Source organism: Artibeus jamaicensis, unplaced genomic scaffold, assembly GCF_021234435.1.
Source record: "Artibeus jamaicensis isolate MK-2021 breed Jamaican fruit bat unplaced genomic scaffold, CSHL_Jam_final contig_889, whole genome shotgun sequence".
NCBI lineage: Eukaryota > Metazoa > Chordata > Mammalia > Chiroptera > Phyllostomidae > Artibeus > Artibeus jamaicensis.
In genome coordinates this window covers 6,128,900-6,154,198 of record NW_026522005.1, presented here as the reverse complement: position 1 = coordinate 6,154,198, position 25,299 = coordinate 6,128,900, and the positions used below count along the sequence as shown (strand labels likewise).

Sequence of the window (25,299 nt, the reverse complement as noted above, 5' to 3'; positions counted from 1 at the left end):
TTTGACAGTATGATTCTTACCTCCATTTTACAGGTGAGGAAATTGAGGCCCAGAAAAGTTAGTTAATTTTTCCAGAGACACACAGCTAGTAAGTGGTGGGTCCAGGGATCAAATGTTGCTGAATCAAATCTTGCTTGTTCTGAATCCAGAAAGTACACATGTCCCAGTGCCTTGCTGTGCATTTGAAATCACACAATATAATCACTTATCCTTTCTCCACCAATGGTCAACCATGTGGCAATAATCCCAGGGAAGTTGGAACTTGGAATGGCTCCCGGCCCTAGGCCGTGCTACGAGGTTGCTGAAGCCAGGACTCCAGCACTTTCCAACTATCTAAGCCCCGGGGCACTCCTGCCCTCGGTGATAATTTCCAGAAAGAGGTGAGCTAGTGGCATCCTTTGATGTCCACCTGCCTGAGCCACAGCCACAGCCACCCTCACCCTTTTCCTAGAGCAACTGTCTGCCCACAAGCACTGGGTCCCTTGGTGACTTTGCTCCTCGCCTAACACAGATCAGCTGCTTCTTTCTGCTCCCCCAGCCCCACAGCTGCCTGTCTTAGGCCCCAGCCTTATGCTTGCCCTGTTTTGCAATTCACCCCAGGATGCCCATCATCCTGGAAGTGCTGGCAGACCGCACCCTGGCGACAGAGGGCAGGCAGATGCATGCTGCTATGGGTGGGGAAGTTTTGCCATCTGGCAGTCCTTCCAGATGGAAAACAAACATCAATACAAAGTATGAAAGAACGTGTGTCTTCAGGCTCCCTCTCTTACTGCCTGTGTCTCTGCTGCCAACAGTGGCCATGGGCCAGGGCCTCTTCAGATAGGTCCTTAAGAAGCAAAGCCCTCGGAAAGAATCAACATACTCCTCTGCTTCAATTCATGCAAGTTCTTACTGGCCAGTCATGGGTCACTCAAGTCGAGGTCTGCTGTGGGTTGGTTTGCACAAGGTGATAAAGAAATACCTAACTGAGGGAAAAGTATGTACCTGCTCATTTAGCAGGCCAAAACCAGGGACCTGCTCCTAAGCCTATGGAAATCATCTAGCTGAGTCAGAACCATCACCCTTTCTCCCCTCTCTGACGATGCATCTATGTGCTGTTTCTCCTCCACACTGACCCGGACCTGGGATATGGACACACCCCTTTACTTCCTCCCATAGGCAGCCCTACAGCAGACACCTGGGAGCAAAGCAGGCCTGCTTGAAGGTGCAGAGAGTTGGGGGAGCTTCACACTGTTCAGGGCCCTCTAGCCTCTGCTGAGACCTGCAGTTGGCCATCCTTGCTCCACTCCCACTTTGCACTTCATCATGTAAAATTTCAAACATATCTAACAGAAGAGAGAATACTATAATGAACCCCATGTACCCATCCCTTCATTTCAACAATCATCAACTCACAATGAGTCCTTTCATCTCTACCTCATCCATTCCCCTGCCAGGATTATTTATGGCAAAGCAAACTCCAGATATCTCTTCATCCACAAATGTTCAGAATGGTATTCTGGCAGGGGATACCATGTAAAGAATGTAAGTTCTTTACATTTCAGAATGTAAAGAATGTCTTTTAAAAGCATAACCACCATGCCAATACCCTCTTAAATATATAATTAACAGAAATTCCGCAGGATCAGTAAATATCAAGCCAGTTTTCACACTCTCCCGGTCCTTCCTCTTCCACATCCCATCTTCTCACCGACCCCCCACACCCCATTTATTGGGCTTCATCTTATAGCGGCAGGACCGACCCATATAATGAGTGGCCCACCGGGCACAGTAGGCACAGTGCCTACAGCCCACGATATTTTTAGAAGCTTCACCAAAATGTTTTCATTGTTTTTAAATGAGAAGAAAAAAAACTGAACTTTTAGTTTAAAACGTTTTAATACATGTCTGTCTTTATACCGATGCAATTACAAAAATAGAATTTTTAATGTTATTGAAAAAAAGAAAAGACCCAGAAAGACAAACGTGCCTGGGCTCCACGAGAGTCCCCCTGCAGCCCTGTACCTGGCATCTCCTCGCAGATGTCTCAAAGGCGTCCTCTCACCTACGTGTTCAGAACCCACGGTCCTCTTCTGGTCCTCTCCCAGTGTCCCCTACATTCGCAAGGGCTCCCTAGTGTGTAAATAAGGATTGCCCAGATGAGAACATACCGAGCTACTTATTCAGAACTTGCCGTGGCAAGGGTGTCAGCCACCATCACTTGCATTGGGCAGAGGCTCAATGGTGGACAGGGGAGTGGGAAAGCCTTGTAGTGGAGGCGAGGAGGAGAGGGTTTGCGATGCTCTGATTAGAGGCTGTTGATGGGGAAGTTGGGGCTGGGGCTTAACAAAAGCAGGGAACCTTATGTGATTGGCTTAAGGAGACTCTTTGGCTTTTGTTGAAACTAGGGGCAAAAAAATAAGCACTAGTAAGGATTATTGACCAAATCCTGATCATTCAGGGATGACCGCCACGGAGGATGTGAGTCAGAGTTCTACTGTCGCGTGTGGCCTGGACACTGCCCATTTATATATTCAGACACCCACTGTCAATCTAGTTTCATAAGCTAGAAATCCAGGAGGTACCTTGAACCCTCCCTCTTCCTCACCCATATCCAATCGATCACCAAATCCTGTATACCTTCCACATGTCTTTCAAGTCTATCACTTATTTCCATCTCCACCAGAGTACCACAAAACTAGCTTAATCTTTCATCTGATCTACTACCTGGCCTCCTAATTTGTCTATATACCTCCACGGCCTCCTCCTCCCCAATTTATTTCTCAAAGAGTAATATTTTCAAAAAGCGACTCTGATTACATTATCCCTGGCTTAAGTTACATTAACAACTCCCACTGATTTTAAGATAAAGACTAAAACCTTTAAAGCAGCCTCCAGGCCAGTTTTGGTCTGGCTCCCATCCTTCTGTCTTCCTCCAGCACCACAAAAGCCCTTTTGTCTTTCACTTTGAGTCACACCAGCTGTCTTCCAGTCCCTGACACATCCTCTCACCTGCCATGGGATTTACTGGAAGGCCGTGGGCAGCTCCTGATTCAGAAGCAAAGGTGAAGGGCCAGGGTAGCTCCAGAGGCACAGGTAGCAGGAGCAAATGAAGGAGCATCGGGCACCACTACTTGGTGTGTCAGCTCCAACCACCCCTGTCCCTTGCACCACTCTGCTTAACCCAAAGCCTGGAGGACAGTTCAAAGGGCTTGGCTGGCTTGGGCCATGTGCCCAACATTTGGCCAGGACACCTTAAACAGAAGTCTCAATAAAGCTTTAAACAATGAAGAAAAAGCTATTCCCCAAAAGAAAATTGGGAGTTTTTCCCAGAAAGAGGAGGAATGAATACCGGGTGGAACCGCCAAATCAACAAACGTCCACTAAACACATGTTCCCGCTACCTGGACCGACTTCCTGTCCCCTCTTTGCTTCGTTAACTCTACTCAATTTTTAGATTCCAGCCCAATTGTTCCTTCATTAGAGATGCCTCTTCTCACCTTCCTAAGGGAGTCAGAGTTCTCTATTCTGTTATTTCTTTGTACAATAATCTCTCCTTTATAGCACTTGCCACCGTTGTAATTTTACAATTATTTGTTATTGTTTGAATTATATACATCTCTCCCAATTGGCTAAATAGTCCCTGAGAGCAGAGTCCACATTTGTTTGACTCTCTGTGGTACCTCCAGTGCCTAGCACAGCACCTGGCAAAGCAAAGATACTCAAAAACATTTATTTAATGAACAAATCAAGCCAGAAAGAGATTTGTTTTCCCAATGAAATAAAGTATGCCACTCCCCCCTCAGAAGCCGAAAGCTGCTAAATTTTTAAACAATTATTTTCTATACATACTTTATTAGATAACATTCTTTGCTAATCTATACAATAATGCAGTAGGAACCCACTTTATACATAAAGAAACTAAGGCACAAGCAGTTAGGCAATTTGTTCAAAATCACATATCTGATAAATGATTCATAAGGGGATACAAACTCAGGTCTGTCTGATACCAAAACTCAAGTTCAAGACTACTAGGTAGTAATGTCTCACCATAACACTAGTTTCCTCCTAAACACAGAAGCCTGAGAGACAGAGCTGATGCATCTGTAAAACTGGCTTTCAAATAAGTCCATTTTCATGTAAACCCAGATATGTCATAAAACTTAGTTTAACTTGTAAAATACTGATCCACGGAGAGAATAAATAAGTGAAATTTTAAAACTCTGGGGCAGATGCAATTTGACAGAGAATTATAACACCAAATGCCTTGCTTTTTCTGTCATTCATGGTAAGTAACACTGAGCGTGAGCAAAGAAATGGAAATTGGCAGAGGTGTGATCACTTAAGGTAACGTTTCCTAAATTTCATCTACAGATTATAAAAAGCTTTTAGACTTATCCAAAAAAGGTTTTGCTCTTTGCACGTTATTTCTTGGGAAGGAGGAGAGGTTGGAAAAGTAACACAAAATCTGTTTTCGACTCTTAGGACTCATGGGAGAAGGCCCTGAGGCCAGATCAGCTGCTGGGGAACATGGATCTCACTGGGGTAAGAAAAGCAAAAGCAGCCAATGCGAGGAAGCGTGTTCTTCAGGTCAGTCACAGCCAAGATGCTTGTGAGGCAATAGTAAGGATAGGACAGGCTATCGTTTTCTCTTTTATTTCATCCTAGAGTCCCCACACCTGCTAAACACAGGAGGACAGGTCACAGCAGCAATTGCCCATTGATGGTCACTGTGGTGTCCCCCGGAGGTCCCAGATGTTTTTGAGGTTGGGGGAGAAGTACGAACTGGCAGTACTGGAGTAGGGAACTAAGTCATGTAGTGTGTCTTCTAGATACATAACTAGAGCTTGTGATGTAGCTTTCTGTGTTTAACGTGTAAGAGGTTCTGCCAACTCCTTGATCCTCTGAGAACATTGTGATTTCAAAGCAGCTGGCTTGACTTTAAAGACCTGTGGGTCGTAGTACACAATATGCACAGGAGTCCTGAAATGGGGAGAAAAGAATTAAACCTGAAATGAGATGAACAGCAAACTGAGCTAACATCCCTCAAGCACCCACTCTGTGGCAGGCACCGTGGCGTGATCCTGCTGGTTTTCACGAAGGCCCATGAAAGAGGAATCGTGACTTCCACCACACGGATGAGGAAAGGGAAGTTCTAAGACTGATCTGGGGTCAAATTTGGACTGGCGTATCTGTCAGATTCCAAAGCCTTTGCTCTTTCCACAGAAAGTAAATTTTGGAAACTTCTCGATCAGTTGGCAATGTTCAAACAAGCCAGACAGCCCTCTGGTGGACTTAAAGAAATCAGATTTTTGAAATTTCCACCATTAGCACCTTAGTGCCCAGTAGTAACTTTAGAGAAGGGACCTTGAGTGCTCAACCTCACTCTTCCCTCCCCTTTGTCAATGCACAGGGAATACTTTTCATTTCACTTGGTGCTGAACTTTATTTTTTAAAGAAAAATGCCTTACAAAATTTTTTAAATTTTATATTATGCAAGAACTAACATTTTTCCTGTTCCCTGAGCTCAAGGGTTCTACAACTTTTTCTGTGTCTCCAGGTTTTCCTGATGATGCTTAAAAAGAGGAGCCGGGTAATATCCCTCGAAGGCAACAAAATGAAGTGAGGTTCAGGCAAGTTAAGGTCTTTTCAAAAATAAACAGGGACTAGAGACATTTTCTCCTTTGTTGAAGGATTTTCTCATTTATTTGAAATAGGTCATATATGTAGATAGTACACAAACACTGAAAAATACAAAAGCCTATTTAGCAAAAATATAATTCTTACTCCCATCTCGGGTCCCCAGGCTTCCAAAAGGAACCATCGTTACTGCCTTCTTAGACGCCGTGGGCATGTGCCCAGGCAAGTACATGGCACATACGTATTTTTTCTTTGCACACACTGTAACATTTCTGTGCTTTTTTTATAACTTGTTTCGCTTTGACAATATATATTAGATAAATGATACAATACCCGTAATTATAGCGTTGTCTCCTAAATCTGTTTTAGTACTAGTCCACTAACCCTTAATTATAGCCTTATATTTATTTGTCACAAAAATGTAAGAAATGAGTGAGATGTTTTTAAATTTTTCTTATACTTCTACCATTCTTTTCACTGGCCTCACTAGGTCAACTTTCCTCTGTCCCTAGCACAGCCATCCATTCCTGTCCCACCTTAGCCTTGAGCTGACACATACCTTGTATTTGGATTAGCCAGTTCTTGGACTCTGGGAGATGCCTTGGAATGCATAGCAGCATAAGAGACCGGCCAGTAGGGGTCACGGGGAGGTAAATAATCTTCATGAAGAGTCTTGGCCTTAGCTAGAGCTATTATTCGAGTGCTGGCTTTGGCTAGCAGGGCGGCTTGGGATATCTATAGTGGAAACAAAAAGACACAAAAATATATCCAAAATTTTACCACACATCCCTCTCTTTATAGCTACATCCCTACTCAAGTCACCATAATTTCTTTCCTGGATTCCTCAAACAGACTCCTAACTGATTTCCCTGCTTCCATTCTTGCCCATGTACAATCCAACATTCACACAGCAGTTACTGAGGGAGAGAATGAGCATTTTAATGAGTGCATTCCATGAGCCAGACAGTGTTTTAGTCATTTAGCTACATCACTGCTAGTTAATCATCATAACAACCCCATGAGGTAAGGTAAGTACTTTGTGAAGCCCAAGACAAGTGTGTCACTTCCAGAGTTTAAACCTCCAGTGGCTTCCTGTTTTGCAAAGAATAACATTTTGGCTCCTTACTGTGGCCTAGATGGAAGGCCCGGCGTGACTGGGCTGCCACAGCAACCTCACCTTGGTCACTATGAGCACCCCGCCTCCACAATGACACAAGGCCCCTCCAGCCTAGGTCTTTCCATCTCAGGACCTTTGCACTTGCTGGTCCTGCTTGGCTTCCTCTATCCTCAATCTTGTCGTGGCTGCTTCTTCATTATTTAAGTCTCTTGGCTTAGACATCACGTCCTCAAGGACTTCTTCTTCCCTAACTGTATAAAAATAAATCAGCTTTTCTAATTACCCCCTTCTGCAGTACTAATCTTCCTCATGGCACTTTCCAAGTCCTGACTGAGCTCATTTATCTCATTGTTGATATTTTATTGTGTGATTCTTTCCCCTAGAACAGCAATTTTAAGCTTTTTTCATATCATGATTTATATAAACTAATTACCAAAATTATGTGGCATACCAAAAAATATATTGTATTTTTTGCCTATCTGACAAAAAATTGGTATACTTTTGATTCATTCACACCAGACAACTATCATTGCATTGGCTAGTTAATTTTATTTAACAATCTAAGGCAAAAGAGGTCAGTGCCCCTGAATAAATAGTCAGGTATTGCATGTTTTTAAAATTCTTGCAGCACACCAGTTGAAAATTGCTGTATTAGAATATACTTCTCTGCTGCTTGAGAGAAGTAACAGCAGGTCCTCAGATAATGTTGTTTCTTCATAACATTGGTAAAATGCCTAGGAAATTATCTCTTGTTTATATCAATTAGCCTATGGTAATTAGGTAACATATAGCCTATGGTTATATGTTACTTGCTTACGATCACAGAACTTACCAGTGATGTTAAGTGAGAACTTATTGTACTTGTTTGCCAAAAGCTAGAATAGGTTCTGGTGCATAATCGGCATGGAATAAATACAAAACAACTGACTGATTGATCGATTGCTTTTGGTCTTACTTGGGAAATCACAATTTCCAGGCTGCTTCCTATTATACTGCATTACTGGTAAAATGGGAAGGATGATGTACAGCCACTATTCTCGCTCTTAAGTGCTCACTGGAGAGAATTAGGACAGATAACAAACGCCACTTGGTACCCCTGAAGGTGTTCTATGCTGCAGTGGCACAGATTTATTTTCATTCTAAGTGTATGATTATCTGCAGTGGTATCACTTTTTATAAAGATTTTTAAGCCGCTCTCTCCCCAACAGTTCTAGCAATTAAAGAAAAAAATGCCTGTAATTCTCATTTTAAAACCAAAACACTGAGAATAAAGTGATTTGCTTGAAGGACAGAAGGCAAGTCATTTTAGCAAACTTAAGATCCTCTTTCAAGGGTTTTTAATCCCCAAAGTAGTGTTCTTTCCAACTAGAATTCTATATTAAATCCTTGGATTCTGAGAAGGAGGGCAAAATTGGTCCCACCTTCTGTGACAGCATAATCATTAGATATTTATTAAAAACTCAGCTGGGATTGGGCACCAAGCTGCCCCTACGATGAATGGAGGGGAGTGTCAGGAGCAAGAGCAAGAGACACACTGAATGTGCCAGCACTGTGCCCAGCACAGCACCTTATCTATTATTACATGCGGTCAGCAGTTATCCAAGGGAGAACTGTTATCACAGTTCCCTTGCTCCCCCCAACTTCAAGGTCATCCCGACTTCAGGATTCTGGCATGTACTCTTCCCTTTACTAAAATATTCTCTTCTCAGATCTTCACGTAGCTAACTCCGTATCCTCATTCAGGTTTCATCTCAAATATCCCTTCCTCAGAGAGGTTTTTCCTAACTACCAAATGCAAAGAAGCTTATCTCCATAATCACTCATTTCCTATTTTATATTCTTCATAACACCTATCACTGCTTCACATTATCTTATCTGTTTACCTATACATCTTTTTGTTTCTCTTCATCTTATTCATTGGCAATGGTGTCTGGCACACAGTAAGCATTTTAATACTGGTTGAATGAGCAAGGCTCAGGAAGGTTGTCACAACATCACGGAGCTAAAGTGGCAAGGCTATAATTTGAAACCAGCTGTAACTGATCCCAAAGTTCATGGTCTTCACCCTCTTCCCCCCAGTTCCTCTCCATATGTAGCAGGTAGGTCTTCCTTCCTGCCACAGACTTTCCTTCAAGACTCTGTTTTACAATGACTTTTGGCCAATACCCTGTAGAGGAAAAATAGCATCCTAGCAACAACTGGAACATGAGCTGAAGGATACTGAGGCAGTAATGGCTTACAGGACGGATGGGCACTTCACTTTTTTCTCTTGGATAGCACAGACCCTCTATCTTCATCCTTGGATGGGCAAGGTCTACAGTTCTTGGACTTGCGACAGCATTCAGGGTATAAAATGAAATCTTGTTTTCACTCTAGTGGGGAAAAATAAAACAGTACCTGTAAGTATTGAATACTAAACACTATCTTGATCAAGGTTACAGGGTAGGTCTGACCTCTGGACCAGACTTCTCAGCAAATCCAGCAGGAAGAGTGAGAATCTTGTAGGAACTCACGATCATAGCTGAAAGGATCAATTCCTATCTTTCTCAAACTAGGTTGTATGGATTCCAACTCAACTTTTCAGGAACTTACTGTGAAACTACAGATGGGGTGGAAATGGCTGATTTATGAAAACTCAGTCAAGAGGGCAGGCCCAGCCCTCCCACATAAAAGTACTATAAGGGGCAGAGCTCTGCTTTGTTCTTAACTATTTGTGCCCTTCAGACATGGGACTAATACTATCCCAAAGCCCCATGCTTCCAGGAAATTTTAGTGGCTCTCTTGTAAGTCGAATGGATATGAAATAGAAACCAAAACCAAGAAGAAGAAAGGCAGAACCACGTATCTCCACGGAGAATGTTGTTCTGGTCCCCCAGGTTACTTCTCATTATTTTAATTGTGGAGATATGTTCAAATTCATGGTCTTCTATTTAAATTACTGGCATTTGAACTCAAAATTTATCATAAGACTTTGAGAGGGAATATAGTCATTAGCTAGAAATAAAGTACGATTTTAACTATGGGTGGAAAAATAATATAAAAGTATGTTCCTAATCCCTTCTTTTGATGTTTAAAATGATGATGATGACAATATTAACACCAACAGTGTTCTACATTATTAATTTATTTATTCCTCACCTGGGGTATCATTTTTATTTTATTTTACTCCTGGAGAAACCACAGTAATTTGAAGGTCAGTAGTTTATTTAAGTTTCTATAGTTAGTATGTGGCAGAACTGGGCCTCAAACTGAAGATTCTACCTGTTGGTGCAACACCGTGAAGTACTAAATAAGAATCTTAAGTATTTACTATCAGTTAATAATATCACTAACCTTTGTCTCGTATCAGGCTCTGGGAAAATCAGAGAAATATATGATAACCATTGCCTTCAATTAAGACTTCCGATTAGCCCTGGCTGGTGTGGCTCAGTAGTTTGAGCACAGGGCCTGCAAACCAGAGGATTGCAGTTTGATTCCCAATCAGGGCACATGCCTGGGTAGTGGGCCAGGTCAGGTCCCCAGTAGGGGGCATGCAAGAGGCAACCACACATTGATGTTTCCCTCCCCTTCTCCCTCCCTTCCCTCTGTCTAAAAATAAAATAAATAAAATCTTTAAAAGAAAATAAGACTTACAATTAAAAAATAAAATAATCATTCATTAACTCAGTTCATTAGACAAATATCTCTTAATCGATTATGTTATACAAGACACAACAAAGAATAATACAATAATCTCTTTCCTTAAAGTAATTTTCAACTTAGAAGAAATTGTAGCCCAACAGGAAAGTCATTAAGATTATTTGATACCCATAAAAGGGAACAATAAAACTTTGAAAGACATCGGAGAAAGAGTGGGAAAATCTAAGGATTCCCTTTTCAGGAGTAAAGGAACATGATATTAGACCTTGAAGGAAGGATCGGATTTTGACAACTAGAGGGAGGAGGAAAGACAGGAAGGATAAAGAAAGGATGATGAAGTGGGAGATATAAGGGGGATACATAGTAATGGAAAAATACCACCAAAGTAAATAAAATAATAGAAGAAAAGATGATAAAAAAAAAGGAAGGAAGATGGAAAGGAAAGTCCAACCATAGAGGCAAAGAAGCATGGAGCAGCATATCTCTGGTTATGCAGGGAAACCAGGCTTGTAAATGCATTTATAACCAGATTAGATGTGAGCAGGGGGCATTCTTCACAGCCAGCCAAGAACCATAAAATCTTTACATTAGAGAGTAGGTGCTATCAGAGCTGGAGATAACTTATCAGGCATGTGTGAGAAGGACTGGAGCAGGGACATAGGGAGCTGGAAGGATAATAGGAAAGTTATGGCCAAAAGAAGGCAAACAGGGGTATATATACCCTACCCCATCCTAAAGTATTTTTAATATTACAATATTTTAAGCAAAATGATACTTGCACATAATATCAGTGTGACCAAACAGAGAATTCAGAAATATGATCTAGTACAGTCACTCAATTATTTTTGGTCTAGACCCCCTTTAAGTTACTCTTAAAAGTAATGGTTTCCACTCAGTGGATTGAGCATGGGCCTGCGAACCAGAGGATTGCTGTTCGATTCCCAGTCAGGGCATATGCCTGGGTTGCAGGCCAGTTCCCAGCAGGGGACACATGAGAGGCAACCATACATTGATGTAACTCTCCCTCTCTCCTTCCCTACCCCTCTAAAAATAAATAAATAAAATCTTTAAAAAAAAAGAAGTAGTGGTTTCCAAAGACTGAGACACTTAAGAAAGTTTATCATTTAATCTTCAAAAAGCAATTCCATTACATGTTCCTCTAAATTTTTTATGACATACAACTATATTTCCCAAAACAAAAAAATAAGAAGATTGATATGTTTCAACTTTTGTAAATTTCTATAATATCTGGCTTTAAAGGACACTGTTGTTTTGGTTGAAGTATATGAAGAAAATCCAGCCTCACACAGTAGTTAAAATGCATATTTTAAAAACTTTTTAACTGCCGATATTCTTGGACACTACAGGAAAACTTGACAAATGATAGTTCCTCAAATATTAGTCGCAATCTGAAACTATGTAAAGGAACTTTTCCTATTTTATTACCTTAAAATCCATCAGTCTATCTTTCAAATTGAAGGAAACTTTTAATCATGCATGATTCTGAACTTGCAGATTACCTAAAAGGGTCTGGAGATTACCTTTATACATACCTGGGTTACATTTTTTTAAAAACAGTTACCCCATTAAAAACACTGTTATGGTATATAATAATTCTGGAGGGAATAAATGAAGGTTAAGGCAAAAATGAAAGGGGATTCCTGCCATTTTATATAAAAATACTTCAAACAGATCGAGGAATTAACTATTTTTGGGGGGTTTTTAAAATTTATTTGTTTTTGTCAGATAATCATACACTTTACAAAGTGTTCTCCCTGGTATTTCCAATACCCAATTGGCACCACATGTAACTACTGCAATATTACTGACCATATTTCCTGTGCTATACATTACATCCCCATGACTATTTTGTAACAACCAATCTGTACTTCTTAATCCCATCACCTCTTTTACCTAGTCCCCAAACTCTCCTCCCCTTAGGCAACCATCAGTCCATTCTCTGTATCTATGAGTCTGTTTCTGTTAAGATGTTTTAATTACAAAATTAATATTATATAAAATAAATAACATATAATGTTGGCAAGAATGCAGTAGAAAAGGCAGCTTAAGTAATGTAAGTAGATATGTACATCAAAATCACTTTTGTTGGAGCACATAAAAATGTTCAAAAATTTGATGCAGTAATTTTACCTCTAGAATTTTTATCTCAGAAAATAATCAGAGATTGAGAATGACGAGGGAAGAACATGTTGGTAGAATGACCTCAAAACTTAGTGCAGCAAGTCAGACAAAGCCATGTGAGATACCCAGAGCACATGCTGGTAATACTCAAAGGTATCTGCTAGATACAAAAATGAGCCTTAAAAGTTAAAATCTACTGAGTTGAAGATTTAAAAAATCCAAGCAGGTTGATTAGTCTGAATAGGAGCTTCTGATATATGTAAGTAGACCCTAAGTAAATGAGCTATGAAACCAACCTCTTTTCTAAGTTTTGTAGTCCTGACAAAGTGACTATAAAGAGAGACTTGGTGTGATGTTCAAGGGGGTAAAAGGACTTCCTACAGTTCATCCATTCAAAGTCTGGTGGCAAGTAACCTTAGGTGCCTGCGATAGTGCCTGGGCTTCCCTTGTGGGCATGTGTTATTTTTAAACTCTGAGAAGATTTAGAATAAACTGTAAAAAACTAAGAGAATCAAAACATAGAATTAATAGTTGTGTTAAGAATAAGTATGTACAAGCTAGCCAAGGTACTGAAATTTGAACATGGGCCATGAAGTAGATATAGTATTATCTTTTTTTTTATCTATAGTTAAGCATTGACTTTCTCAGTCAATAATCCACTTGCTATATTTTATTTTATTTATTTATTTTTTAAAGATTTTATATATTTATCTTTCGAGGGGAAGAGGGAAAGGAGAGAGGGAGAGGAACATCAATGTATGGTTGCCTTTCGTGCGACCCCTTCTGGGAACTGGCCTGCAACCCAGGCATGTGCCCTGACTGGGAATCAAACCGCGATCGTGTGGTTCGCAGGCCTGTGCTCAATCCACTGAGCTACACCAGCCAGGGCCAGTATTATCTTAAATATCCTGATTTTGATATTAGTATTGTAGTTCTTAGGACATACACACTGAAGTATTTAGAAAAAAGGGTATATAATATCTGTAACTTATTCTAAAAAATGAGTCAGGTTAAAAAACCAAACACACACACACATACAAACACCATAAAGGAGAGAATGATAAAGCCAATGAAGTAAAATGTGAATTTTTGCATCTATTCAGCGCACTTAAAATTATTATTAAAACAAAAGTATGCATATACTATTAAAATAAAAAGCATGTACATATTGAAGCAAATTGATCTATTCAAGTGATAACCTTCCACTCCTAAAGTACAATTTGATATGTATAATTGAGTAACTGATTTAGAATGATGACATTAAGTTGAAATCTTAAGTTTATGTCATTCTTACAACATTAAAAAACTTCAGGCTCACCATATTTATAAGTTTAATGTATTAGATTTAAAATAATTATTTAATATTTAAGAAGGTTTTGTTTGTTAAAAGTAGATGGTTGAAGTAAAATGCTTATAAAAGAAATCAGCCCTTGGTGGTGTAGCTCAGTGGATTGAGCACAACCCTGTGAACTAAAGGGTTGCCAGTTTGATCCCCAGTCAGGGCACATGCCTGGGTTGCAGGCCAGGTACCCATTGGGGGATGCACAAGAGGTAACCATACATTGATATTTCTTCCCCTTTCTCCTTCCCTTCTCTTCTCTCTAAAAATAAATAAACAAAATCTTTAAAAATAAATAAAATGTAATGTATTTATAAATATAAAGTATTTGTTAATATAAAGTATTTAAAGTTATTTAAGTTTGAAACCAAGTAAAACATTCAGGACTCTTAAAAGTCACTATTAAAAACTGTTAGAATTTTAAGCAGAATAATAAAACTTCTGAGATAAACTTAAATGTATAGCTAAAAAAGTATAGATTTTTTTAACTTGGAATTTAAAAAATTGACTATTAATGATTTAAATCAAAAGTATACCTCTGAGCAGTCTTTCCTGTGTACAAAGACCATGCTGAAGGATACCAAAAGGCTCACATCACTGGGTGTGGCAGTTTTTTTTCTCAGGACTATAAATTCCTCGCCACTTCTCTCATTGGAAGGTGGGGTTTGTGTCCCTGCCCCCTTGAATCTGGCCAGACGTGTAACCACATCAATCAACAGAGTATGACTGCAGTGACATTATGTGGCTTCCAAGGCCAAATCATAAAAAACTGTGCAGCTTCACCTGGTTCTTTGGGAATTCTCACCGATGGGAACTCTAGGATATTCCTTCTCAGAACGCAGCTGCTCCGCTGAGGGCAGTCTAAGTCACATGGAGAGGCCAGATGTAGGTGCTCCTGTAAATGAGCACCCACTGAAACTAGCCTTTCAGGTCTCCCAACTGAGACTTGAAACTTGAGACTTTCAGAGTCTAGCCTTCAAGTCATCCCAGTGGAGGTACCACAAATAGGTATTGTTACGGAGCGAATGTTTTTGTCCTCCCCTCCAACCCCGAATTCAGCTGGAGCCCTACCTCACAATGTGATGATACTAGGAGGGGCCTCTGGGAGGTAATTAGGTTTAGGTAAGAGCATGAAGGCGGAACCCTCTTGTGGGTTTAGTGTTGTTTTAAGAGGAAGAAGAGAGATCAGAACTCTCTCTCTGCATGCTCACAAAGCAGAGGTCACGTGAGCACACCGCAAGGTGGCTTCTGTGTCTGCACCTGGCAACAGGGCCCTCATCAAGGAGAGAATCTGCTGGTACCTTGATCTTGGATTTCTCAGCTTCCAGAACTGTTGTTTAAGCCACTCAGTCTATGGGATTTTGTTACGAAGCCTGAGATGACTAAGACGGGTATGAAGGAGCCTTCAGATGATTCCAGCCCCCGGCATTTCAGGCACTTGAGCTATTGGAAATATCCCAGCTGAGACTCCAGACATCCTGGAGTGAGCAGAGACAAGCCTGATTGCCCTATCAGACAGACTTTCTGACTCATAAAATCCTCGAGCATAATAAAATGGTGGTTTCACAAAGTTTGGGGGTTGGTTTGGTACAAAGCAACAGACAGGCAGATCAGAACTTTGAGGGTGGAGTCTCTGTATTGTTTTTAGATGATCCAGAATTTGTTTTCTGAGCTGATTATATTTAAAGGTATTAATAATCCTCTCACCAGTAATTTAAAAAAAAAAAGAGAGAGAGATACACTGGTAGTCCATGGTATGTGGTGGCAAACCAGAAAGCAAGGCTTTGGGTGACAAAGGAGCAGAGAACATTTTACTAAAATAAAAAGTATAGTGGGGTTAGTTGATTGCTTCAAAGTGCATCAGAGAACTTGAGGAAAGAAATGATCAGCTGAAGCCTTTAAATTCCCAACCTAATCCATTGTTGGTGGGATTACAGACTGGTACAACCACTGTGGAAAACAGTATGGAATTTTCTCAGAAAACTAAAAATGGACCTGCCTTTTGACCCAGTAATTCCACTGCTGGGAGTATATCCTAAGAACCCTAAAACACCAATCCAAAAGAACCTATGCACACCAATGTTCATAGCAGCAAAATTTACAATAGTAAAGAGCTGGAAGCAACCTAGGTGCCCGTCAGTAAATGAATGGATCAAAAAATTATGGTACATATACACAATGGAATTCTATGCAGCAGAAAGAAAGAAGGAGCTCCTACCCTTTGCAACAGCATGGATGGAACTGGAAAGCATTATGCTGAATGAAATAAACCAGGTGTTGAAAGACAAATACCATATGATCTCACCTTTAACAGGAAGCTAGCAACAAAAAAAAACAAGCAAGCAAAATAAAAACGAAGACACTGAAATAGAGAACAGAGGGACAGTGACCAGAGGGGAGAGGGGAGGGAATTTCAGAGGAAAGGGGGGAAGGATTTACAGGAACAAGTATGAAGGACACATGGACAACAGCTAAGGGGGGGGAAATGGGAGGGAGGTGGGGAGCACTGGGGGGATGGGCTGGGATGGAAGTAAAAGACAGAAAACTGTACTTGAACAATAATTAAATTAAAAAAAATTTTTTTTAATTTCCCACCTTAAGGTTGGGGGTAAATGGTCAGAAAGTTTTTGTGGCTTACTTAAAAGAATCCCTTATCTTCTCTGGTCACATGGCTGAAAACTAACTCAAAATCTAATTCTGCACATGGGTGAATATCAGTGCAAAATGAATTCCTAAACTTGTATGGTCTCCTATATTAAAGTTAGAGCACTGATCAGGAAGAAATGCAACCCTGAAAAATTGGACAAGGGATATGTGTGCAGGTCCAGTGAGTCTGGGGACTTTACACCCCTAAATACTGCTGAACCTTCCTTGTGGATAGAATCAGCCCTCCCTGCCCTGCCAGAGGTTAGAGGCCCCTTGCTTGAAGAAACTGTAATGGTTTCCCCTGAAGTAAATACTTTTCAGGGAACTACTGACCTACCCCTACTATCTCTCGTTGCTTCTAGATCTATAACCAGACCCATGTTCCAGGGGCCAAAACAGCCTTCCACTGATTTCTCCATCAGCTCCCCCAATGGCTTACGGTCCAATTCTATTTCTATTACTCATAGTGGTCCTGCTTCTCCGATAAAATCCTGACTGATACATGAGACGCAGGGGAGGTCATCAGAAAAGTTTATTTGATGAGAGAAGAATGTAAGTAGGAAGAAAAGGAAGATACACACCTAGAAATAAAAGGGGAGCATGTGACATTTACAAACATGTTACATGTTACAAAGTCAACCAGGAACTGTCTCTTTCATGGCCCCACTTACGTCTTTTGGAGGAACATAGTTTGGATGTATGGATTTGGCTATTGAGAGTCGTACTATCCGGGCAGAAGGACCAGAGAGTTGAAGAGGCTCTTTCATTATGTAATCACTGAATGGCCTATATGCAGATGAAACAAAATAGTATAATCATTAGAGGACCAATACCATTGTTCATTGCTATAATCAGCCTCTACACAATCATATATATTGCTTCTATCTTTAGAACATCATTTCCCATAATCATTAGTGCTCTTTCTACCAGGCTGGTATTTCTCAACATTTTTACTTTGATCCATAGTAAGAGGTACATTTTACATTGTGATACAGTACATGAAAATCTATGTGTACATCTGAAACAAAATTATCATCAAACTATGTTTGTCCTAGGCAACGTATTCTGACTTTTTAAGTTTCATTTGATTTCATTAAAAGAAAAGCTGAAATTGATTTCATAATCAATTGATGGAGACTTGCTGTATTTAAAACATGATTATTAACTGTAGTAATCAAATGTGGATTTCTTAAGATTTCGTGTATAAAAAGTCATGCCATCTATGTCCTCGCCGGTATGACTCAGTTAACTGGAGCGGCATCCCATACACCAAAAGGCTGCAGGTGCCATCCCTGTCTGGAGCGTGGGTGGCAGAGAACCAGTTAATGTTTCTCTCTCTCTCTCAAATTAATAAACATTTTAAAAATTATAAAAATCATGTCATTTATAAGTAGAAATACTTTTACTTCTTCCTTTACACCCTGAACGTATCTCTTCTTTTTTCTTGCCTAATTTCCCTGACTATAATCACCAGCATGATGTTGAATAACAGTGGTGAGAGCCGACATCTTTGTTTTATTCCTGATCTTAGGAGGAAAGAACTTAGTCTTTCACCATTAATTATGATGTTAGATGTGGGTTTTTTGTAGGTGTCCTTTACCAAGTTATAGAAGTTCACTTCTATACCTAATTTGTTGAGCATTTTTATCATGAAAGTGTGTTGAATCTTGTCAAATGCTTTTTCCGAGTCTATTGAGATGATTATGTGGTTTGGGTTGTTTTTTTGGTCTTGTAATTTGGTGCATGTTACATTGACTTTAGTATATAATCCTGGGATAAATCCAACTTGGTCATGGTGTATAGCTATTTTTATATGTTGTTGGATTTGGTTTGCTAATAGTTTGGTGTAGACTGTTGCATTTACATTTGATTTAGTTTGGTAGCATTTTGGTATGGACCTCATACCAAAGTTCCCTTGGTAGGTATATGGATTGTATATACTCAGAAGAAGTACTGTCTGTATTCTCTTCTTCTATAATGGCCTTTTCTGATTTTGGTATCAGGGTAATACAGACCTCATGGAATGGAATGTGTTGGCAAGTATCCTATTTTTGGAAATGTCTGAAGGGTCGTTGCCAGTTCTTTAGACATATTATGGAATTCATCAATGAAGATATCTGGTCCTGAGTTGTTCATGGGAAGTTTTAAAAAATATATTAATTTAGGCCAAGATGGCAGCATAGGTAGAGATGCCATGCTTCCTTACACAACCAAGTTTAGAGACAACTAAATAATAGCAACAGAAAACACAGCCAGAACACAGAAAATTGAACTTTTTGGAAGTCTGATAACAACAAATTCTTCAGCCTGACCGGTAAGAGGGGCGAAAGCAGCAGCTGGCAGAGCGGAGTAGCACAGGAAAACTCGGTCAGATGGACTCAGGCTCGTGGAATCCAGGCGCAGGGTTGGACCTGGTGGGCAACTCAGCAAGTGACCGTGGGGAAACAGCGAGGGAGCAGGGCTGCGGGTTGACTGTGGTCACGCATTCGTGTGTGGATAGACAAGCGAGGGAGTGGGCGACTGGACAAGAGCCAGCAGCCCCAGCGGCATGGGGCAGCGGAGGGCACCGCCATTTCCCCACTCTGACCCCACCTCCACATACAGAGTCACAACCCAGCGACCTGGGAGTTCAAGGCTCCGCTCTTCAGACTTAATGGGAGCAAACAGACCAAAAATGGCTCAAGAAGATCTCAAAGCCCCAGAGCCTATAAATCTAAGCGATGAAGAAATAGCAAAACTCTCAGATGCACGGTTTAAAACACTGGTGATCAGGATCCTCACAGAACTAGTTGATTATAGCCACAAATTAGACAAACATATGAAGGCGAAACTAATTGAAATGAATGGAATTGCACAGGAAACCAATAGCAATGAAGAGGAAACTGAGACTCAAATCAATGGAGTGGACCAGAAGAAAGCAAATAATGGCCAAACAGAAAAGAGTGAAGAAGCAAGAATTCAAAAAAATGAGGAGAGTCTTAGGAGCCTCCAGGACAACTTTAAATGCTCCAACATCCAAATTATAGGGGTACCAGAAGGGGGAAAGGAACAGCCACCAGTGGAAAACTTATTTGAACAAATAATAAAGGAGAATTTCCCCAATCTGGCAAAGGAAATAGACTTCCAGGAAATCCAGGAAGCTCAGAGAGTACCAAAGAAGTTGGACCCAAGAAACACACCAAGGCACATCATCATTACATTAGCCAAGATCAAATGAAGGAGAGAATCCTAGAAGCAGCACGAGCTAAGGGGACAGTCACCTACAAAGGAGTCCCCATCAGACTGTCAGCCGATTTCTCAAAAGAGATCTTCCAGGCAAGAAGGGGTTGGAAAGAAGTATTCCAAGTCATGAAATCCAAAGACCTATATCCAAGATTGCTCTATCCAGCAAAGCTTTCATTTAGAATGGAAGGACAGATAAAGTGCTTCTCAGATAAGATCAAGTCCAAGGAGTTCATCAGCACCAAGCCCTTATTATATGAAATGTTAAAGGGACTTATCTAAGAAAAAGAAGTTAAAAAAACATGAATAGTGAAAGGACAACAAACTCACAGTTATTAACAACTACACCTAAAACAAAAGCAAACTAAAAGGACAGCTAGATCAGGAGTGGAAACATAGAAATGAAGATCTCAAGGAGGGTTAGCAACAGGGGAGTGGGAGGAGGAGAAGGGGGGAGAAGGTACAGAAAATAAGTAGCATAGACAGTAGATAGAAAATAGATGGGGGGGCAAGAATAGTATGGGAAATATAGAATCTAAAGAACTTGAGACACATGGTCATAAACTAAAGGGGGGGTAATGGTGGGAACGGGGGGGTAGGGTGGAGGGGAATGAAGGGGGGAATAGAATAACTGTAACAGCATAATCAATAAAAATATTTTAAAAAATATATATTAATTTAATTTCTGTACTTGTTATAGGTCTGATATGATTTGTTTATTATTACCAAGTCAGTTTTAGTAGTTTGTCTTTCTAGGAGTTTGTCCATTTAATTTATGTTATCTCATTTGTTGTCCATGCAATTGCTCATAGTAACCCCTTAAAGTCCTTTTTTATTTCTATAAGGTCAGTAGTAATGACCCTTCTTTTGTAAATGACCCTTAGAAATGTCCATGTTTCTTCATAATTTTAGTAATTTGAGTCTTCTCTTTTTTGTCTTGGTTAGTCTAGCCAAAGGTTTATTTTGCTGATCTTTTCAAAGAACCAACTTTTGGGTTTCTTGATGTTCTTTATTTTTCTAATTTCTATTTAATTTACTTCCACTCTACTCTTTATTCTTTTCTTTGCTCTGTTTGTTTTAAATTAATTTGCTTTTCTATTTGTAATTTCCTAAGATAAAAGATTAGGTTATAAATTGAGATGTCTTTTCTTTTTTAATGTAGGCATTTGGAGCTAAGCACTACTTTGGGTGTGTATCATAAGTACAAAGTGATTTCTTCTTTGACCTATTGTTTACTTGGGAATGTATTTAGTTTCACATATTTCTTTAATTTTCCAATTTCCTTCCTGCTATTGGCTTCTAATTCCATTCTATTGTGATCAGAGAACTAATTATGTACATTTCCATTATTTTAAATTTATTAAAACTTATTTTATGCCTTAATATATGACCTGTCACAGAGAATGTTTTATTTGAGAAGAACGTGAATTCTGCTGTTGTTGGGTGGAGTGTTCTATGAATGTCTGTCAAGTAGAGCTGACTTACAGTGTTGATCAAGCCTTCCATTTCCTTCTTGATCTCTTACGTGTTCTTCCCATTACTGAAAGTGTGGTATTGAAGAATCCAACTATTATTGTTTAATTGTCTATTTCTCTTCAATTCTGTCAGGGTTTGCTTCATCTATTTTGGAGCTCTGTTGTTAGTTGCACATATATTTATGATTATTACATGCCCCTAATGGGCTGATCATTTTATTATTATAAACTGCCCTTCTTTGTCTCTAGTAACAATGTTTGTCTTAAAGTGTATATTGCCTGATATGAATATTGCCACTCTAGCTCTTTCTTGGTTGGTTTTCATAGTATATTTATTTCAATTCTTTTACCTGCAGCCCATTTGTTTCTTTGAATCTAAAGTATGTGTCTTGTTGGCAACACACTCTTGAGTATGTTTTTTTATCTATTCTGCCAATTCCTGCCTTTTGATTGGAGTGTTCGGTTAATTTATATTTAAGTAATTACTGATAACATAGGGTTTATGCCCACCATTTTATTTGTTGTTACATGTAACATCTTTCTGCTCCTTTTTTGTTTTTGTAAAATATTAGTTTTAGTATATCATTTTAATTTCCTTGTTTATTTTACCATATTTTAAAAAGGATATTCTTACTTTTTGCCCTGTACATCTTAGCTTATAACAATCTAGTTCAAGTTAAAATCATTCCATGTTCTCCCTCTCCTTTGTGCTTTTTAAAAAATACATTGTATGCCCATCAATACAGGCTTATAATTATTGCTTTATGAAGTTGTCTTTTATATCAGATAGCAGAATAAAAGTTATAAACAGAAAAATGCATTTATGTTGTCTTTTATATATACCTATAATAGTTAACTCTTAATGCCCTTTATTTCTTCATGTGAATTCAAATTAGTTTCTAGTGCTCTTTCATTTCAGCTTGAAGGACTCCTTATATTGTAAAGCAAGTCTGTTGGCCATTAATTTTGTCAGTTTTTGTTTACCTAGGAATGTCTTAATTTCTCCTTCATTTTTGAAGGACAGTTAGTGTATTCTTGGCTAATTTTTTTTCCTGTTTTTGAAATATGTGATCCCACTGCTTTCTGGCATCTATGGTTTCTGGTGAGAAATCACCTGTTAATATTATTGCAGAACATTTGTATGTGATGAGTCACTTCTCTTCTGCTGCTTTCAAGATTCTCTTTATCTTTGGGTGTGGATGGTTTGATGATGATGTGTCAGTTATGGATCTCTGTGTTTATCATTCTTAAAGTTTGTTGATGGGTAGATTCATATTTTTCAGCTTGCTTTGGACCTTTGGGCTATTATTTCTTCAGACATTCTTTCTTCCCATTATCTCCCCTTTCTCTTTTATGAAATTCCCATCATGGTTATGTTAATACTCTCAATAGTATCCCACAGGTTTATGAGGCTTTGTTTATTCTATTCCATTCTTTTTTCCTTCTGTTCCTCAGACTTGATAATCTCAATTAGCCTATTTTAAGTTGGCTGATTGTGTCATCTGACTGCTCAAATCTGATGTTGAGTCCTTCTAGTGAATCAGCTAAAATATACACCACAAAGTTCAACCTCATGTCATACACACTGACGAGCCCTGTGTGTTTTCACTTAAACACTTGCTTTCCTACTGCCACACAGTTCTGACAAGCTGGTTATCTGTTTCCAGTGCAGGGAAGATCAGAAAAGAGGCTGGTTAGAGACTATTCCCCCAACAAAACAAGAAATGACAGGAAAATTATAAGAAGGAAACATCTCCTAGTGTTAAACCACAGAGGTCAGACCATTTCGCTTAAAGACGAACTATGCTTCATACTTATTAGCTCTTAAGAGGTTTTCTGTATTAAAGTATTACATAGTAGTTGATTCTCATAATGAAGATTTCAAGCCAGTGAACAAAGGTTACATGTTTGTTCAGTAGCTGTAGAATCTGCTTAGGAGAGCTGGGAGACATAAACTTTTAAAAATGCAAAGAGTTTTAACATTCAAAGAGGTTTCACTAGCATGAGACATCAAACTCAGGTGTCTCAAAAAGTGGTGACAGATAAAGAAAGTATATCCCCTTGGCTTATAAATGTAGATATATAACTACAAATTTATATGTATATTTCAACTAAATTAGCAGATGTTGTCAAATGAACTGATAAATAAGCAAAAAAAGAAATTCTGTGGGAAGAATTGGGCCTCTTTTGGTGGATTTTATGATGGAAGAAGACTTAAGCTGCCCAGTTCAACCTCTCTCTGAATGCAGGAATCTTTACTAAAATCCATGTAAAGTGATCATCCCAGCCTATGATTGAGCACTTTGAGAAACCGGGGTGGAGATGACATCCTGATAAACCTTTCTATTACTGGATAGCTGATCAGAAAGATTTTCCTAAACTTAGCTGCGATTTGCTGTTCTGTAAATTCCTTTTCGACCTCGAGTTCTAGGATCAACATAAAGTAATGTTACTTCCACCTCCTCTTCCTCTTTCACATGTTGACCCTTTAAACATTTAAATACAACTACTACTGCTTCCTTGGTCTCTTCTCTAAGCTAAACATGTCATTTACATTAACTATTTTTCATATAACATAGTTTCCAAAAGCCTCAACATCTCATTTATCTCCTTCTGAATAGTCTCAAATTTATTATGTTTATTTTTTTATTTTTCAATTACAGTTTACATTCAATATTATTTTGTATTAGTTTCAGGTGTACAGCATAGTGGTTAGACAATCGTATACTTTACAAGGCGGTCCCGTGATGTTCCAGGTGCCCACCTGGCACCGTACATACTTATTATAATGTTATTGACTATATTCCCTGTGCTGTATTTTATATCCCCATGACTATTTTGTGACTACCAGTTAGTACTCCTCAATCACCTTACCTTTTTCACCCAGCCCCCCAACCCTAAGGTATAACATCCATAACTGGAGATACACGCCTAATGTGTTCTGACTAAAGTAGTACACAGTAGTACTGCCACTTTCCTGTAATTGTGCACTGTACATATTCCGTTAATGGAACCTAGCATATTCCAGCAGACACATTACAATCTTAGCTCCCTCGTGGAAGGTATCACTAAGCTGTCTTTTAAAGACAAGGAGAAACTCGACATTCAAAGCAAAAGGGAGATCATGTGCAAAGTCACAGAAGCATAAAAGAACATCAAGTTCTATAAATTGCAAAAACCTGTAATGTTTCATTGCACACTTCCTTTTAATTGGCTGACACTGATTAAGTTTAGTATGTCAAATGTAATTACTGATGAAGATCTGATTATCTACAGTTGCTGAAAATATTATTTACCCTGGTCCTTTGAAACACAAGATAACTTTTAGTTTAGGCAACTGTATACACTAAAATAAGAACAACAATATTGTGACACTTAACCAGATTAGATTAGAATTTATGGAGGGTCTTGAGGTATCTACCTATCTGTTAGATGCATTATCTTGAATCTGTTGGGCTGTGCTAGCTTCTGGATCCTTTTGGAAGGTTTTTTTAACAGCACAGGAGAAGGCATATCCCAGATTACAGATTCTCTGCCGCAGCTGTAGTAATATTGAACCCTGCAAGTTGGAGAAAGAAAAGAAGTGAAACAAGCATGAATTCAAATCACTTGAATTCAAACATTGACACTCTCAGGTCTAGAGAAATGGGCCTGACAGCTTATCCCTTTACTGCTGAGCTCTTTTCTATGTGGGAAGAAATTAGAAATGGTTGCAGCCACCATGTTTTTAGCTGTCTTGTAATACCCTATTCCAAAACAGACAATTTACCATGATAAATTAATTGCATCTTTTAAACAGAGCAAAAAATATACTAACATGGTTACCACCATTGTTTTCAGGTGGTTTCTAATATCCTGTTCCAAACAGATAACTTTCTGTAATAAACAAATTGCATCTTCTAAACAAGCAAAAAAATACATTGATAAAGAGAAAATTTGCTGCTTTCAAACCAAATAATTTTTTTAACTTCTACATAGACACTTTAAATATTTTACTATATTTTTAGTTAATAGTATGAACTACGTTGATGTTTTTCCTTGTGAAAAGGAACTCTGATTTTAGGAATAAATTCTACTTGACTATGGTATATAGGTTATTT

The 25,299-nt window shown here is 39.1% G+C and overlaps 1 protein-coding gene across 1 annotated transcript in view; it reads right to left on the bottom strand.

Annotated features, from left to right (window-relative positions):
• Positions 1–4,847: 4,847 nt before the first annotated feature.
• Positions 4,848–25,299, bottom strand: part of THEGL (theg spermatid protein like) — a 43,430-nt gene continuing 22,978 nt past the window's right edge. The window contains exons 6-10 of the mRNA XM_053654965.1: positions 24,621–24,758; positions 17,174–17,288; positions 8,977–9,108; positions 6,179–6,354; positions 4,848–4,962 (exon numbers count right to left, since the gene is read on the bottom strand). Coding sequence (XP_053510940.1) covers positions 4,848–4,962; positions 6,179–6,354; positions 8,977–9,108; positions 17,174–17,288; positions 24,621–24,758 — 676 coding nt within the window. The remainder of the gene's footprint in view (positions 4,963–6,178; positions 6,355–8,976; positions 9,109–17,173; positions 17,289–24,620; positions 24,759–25,299) is intronic.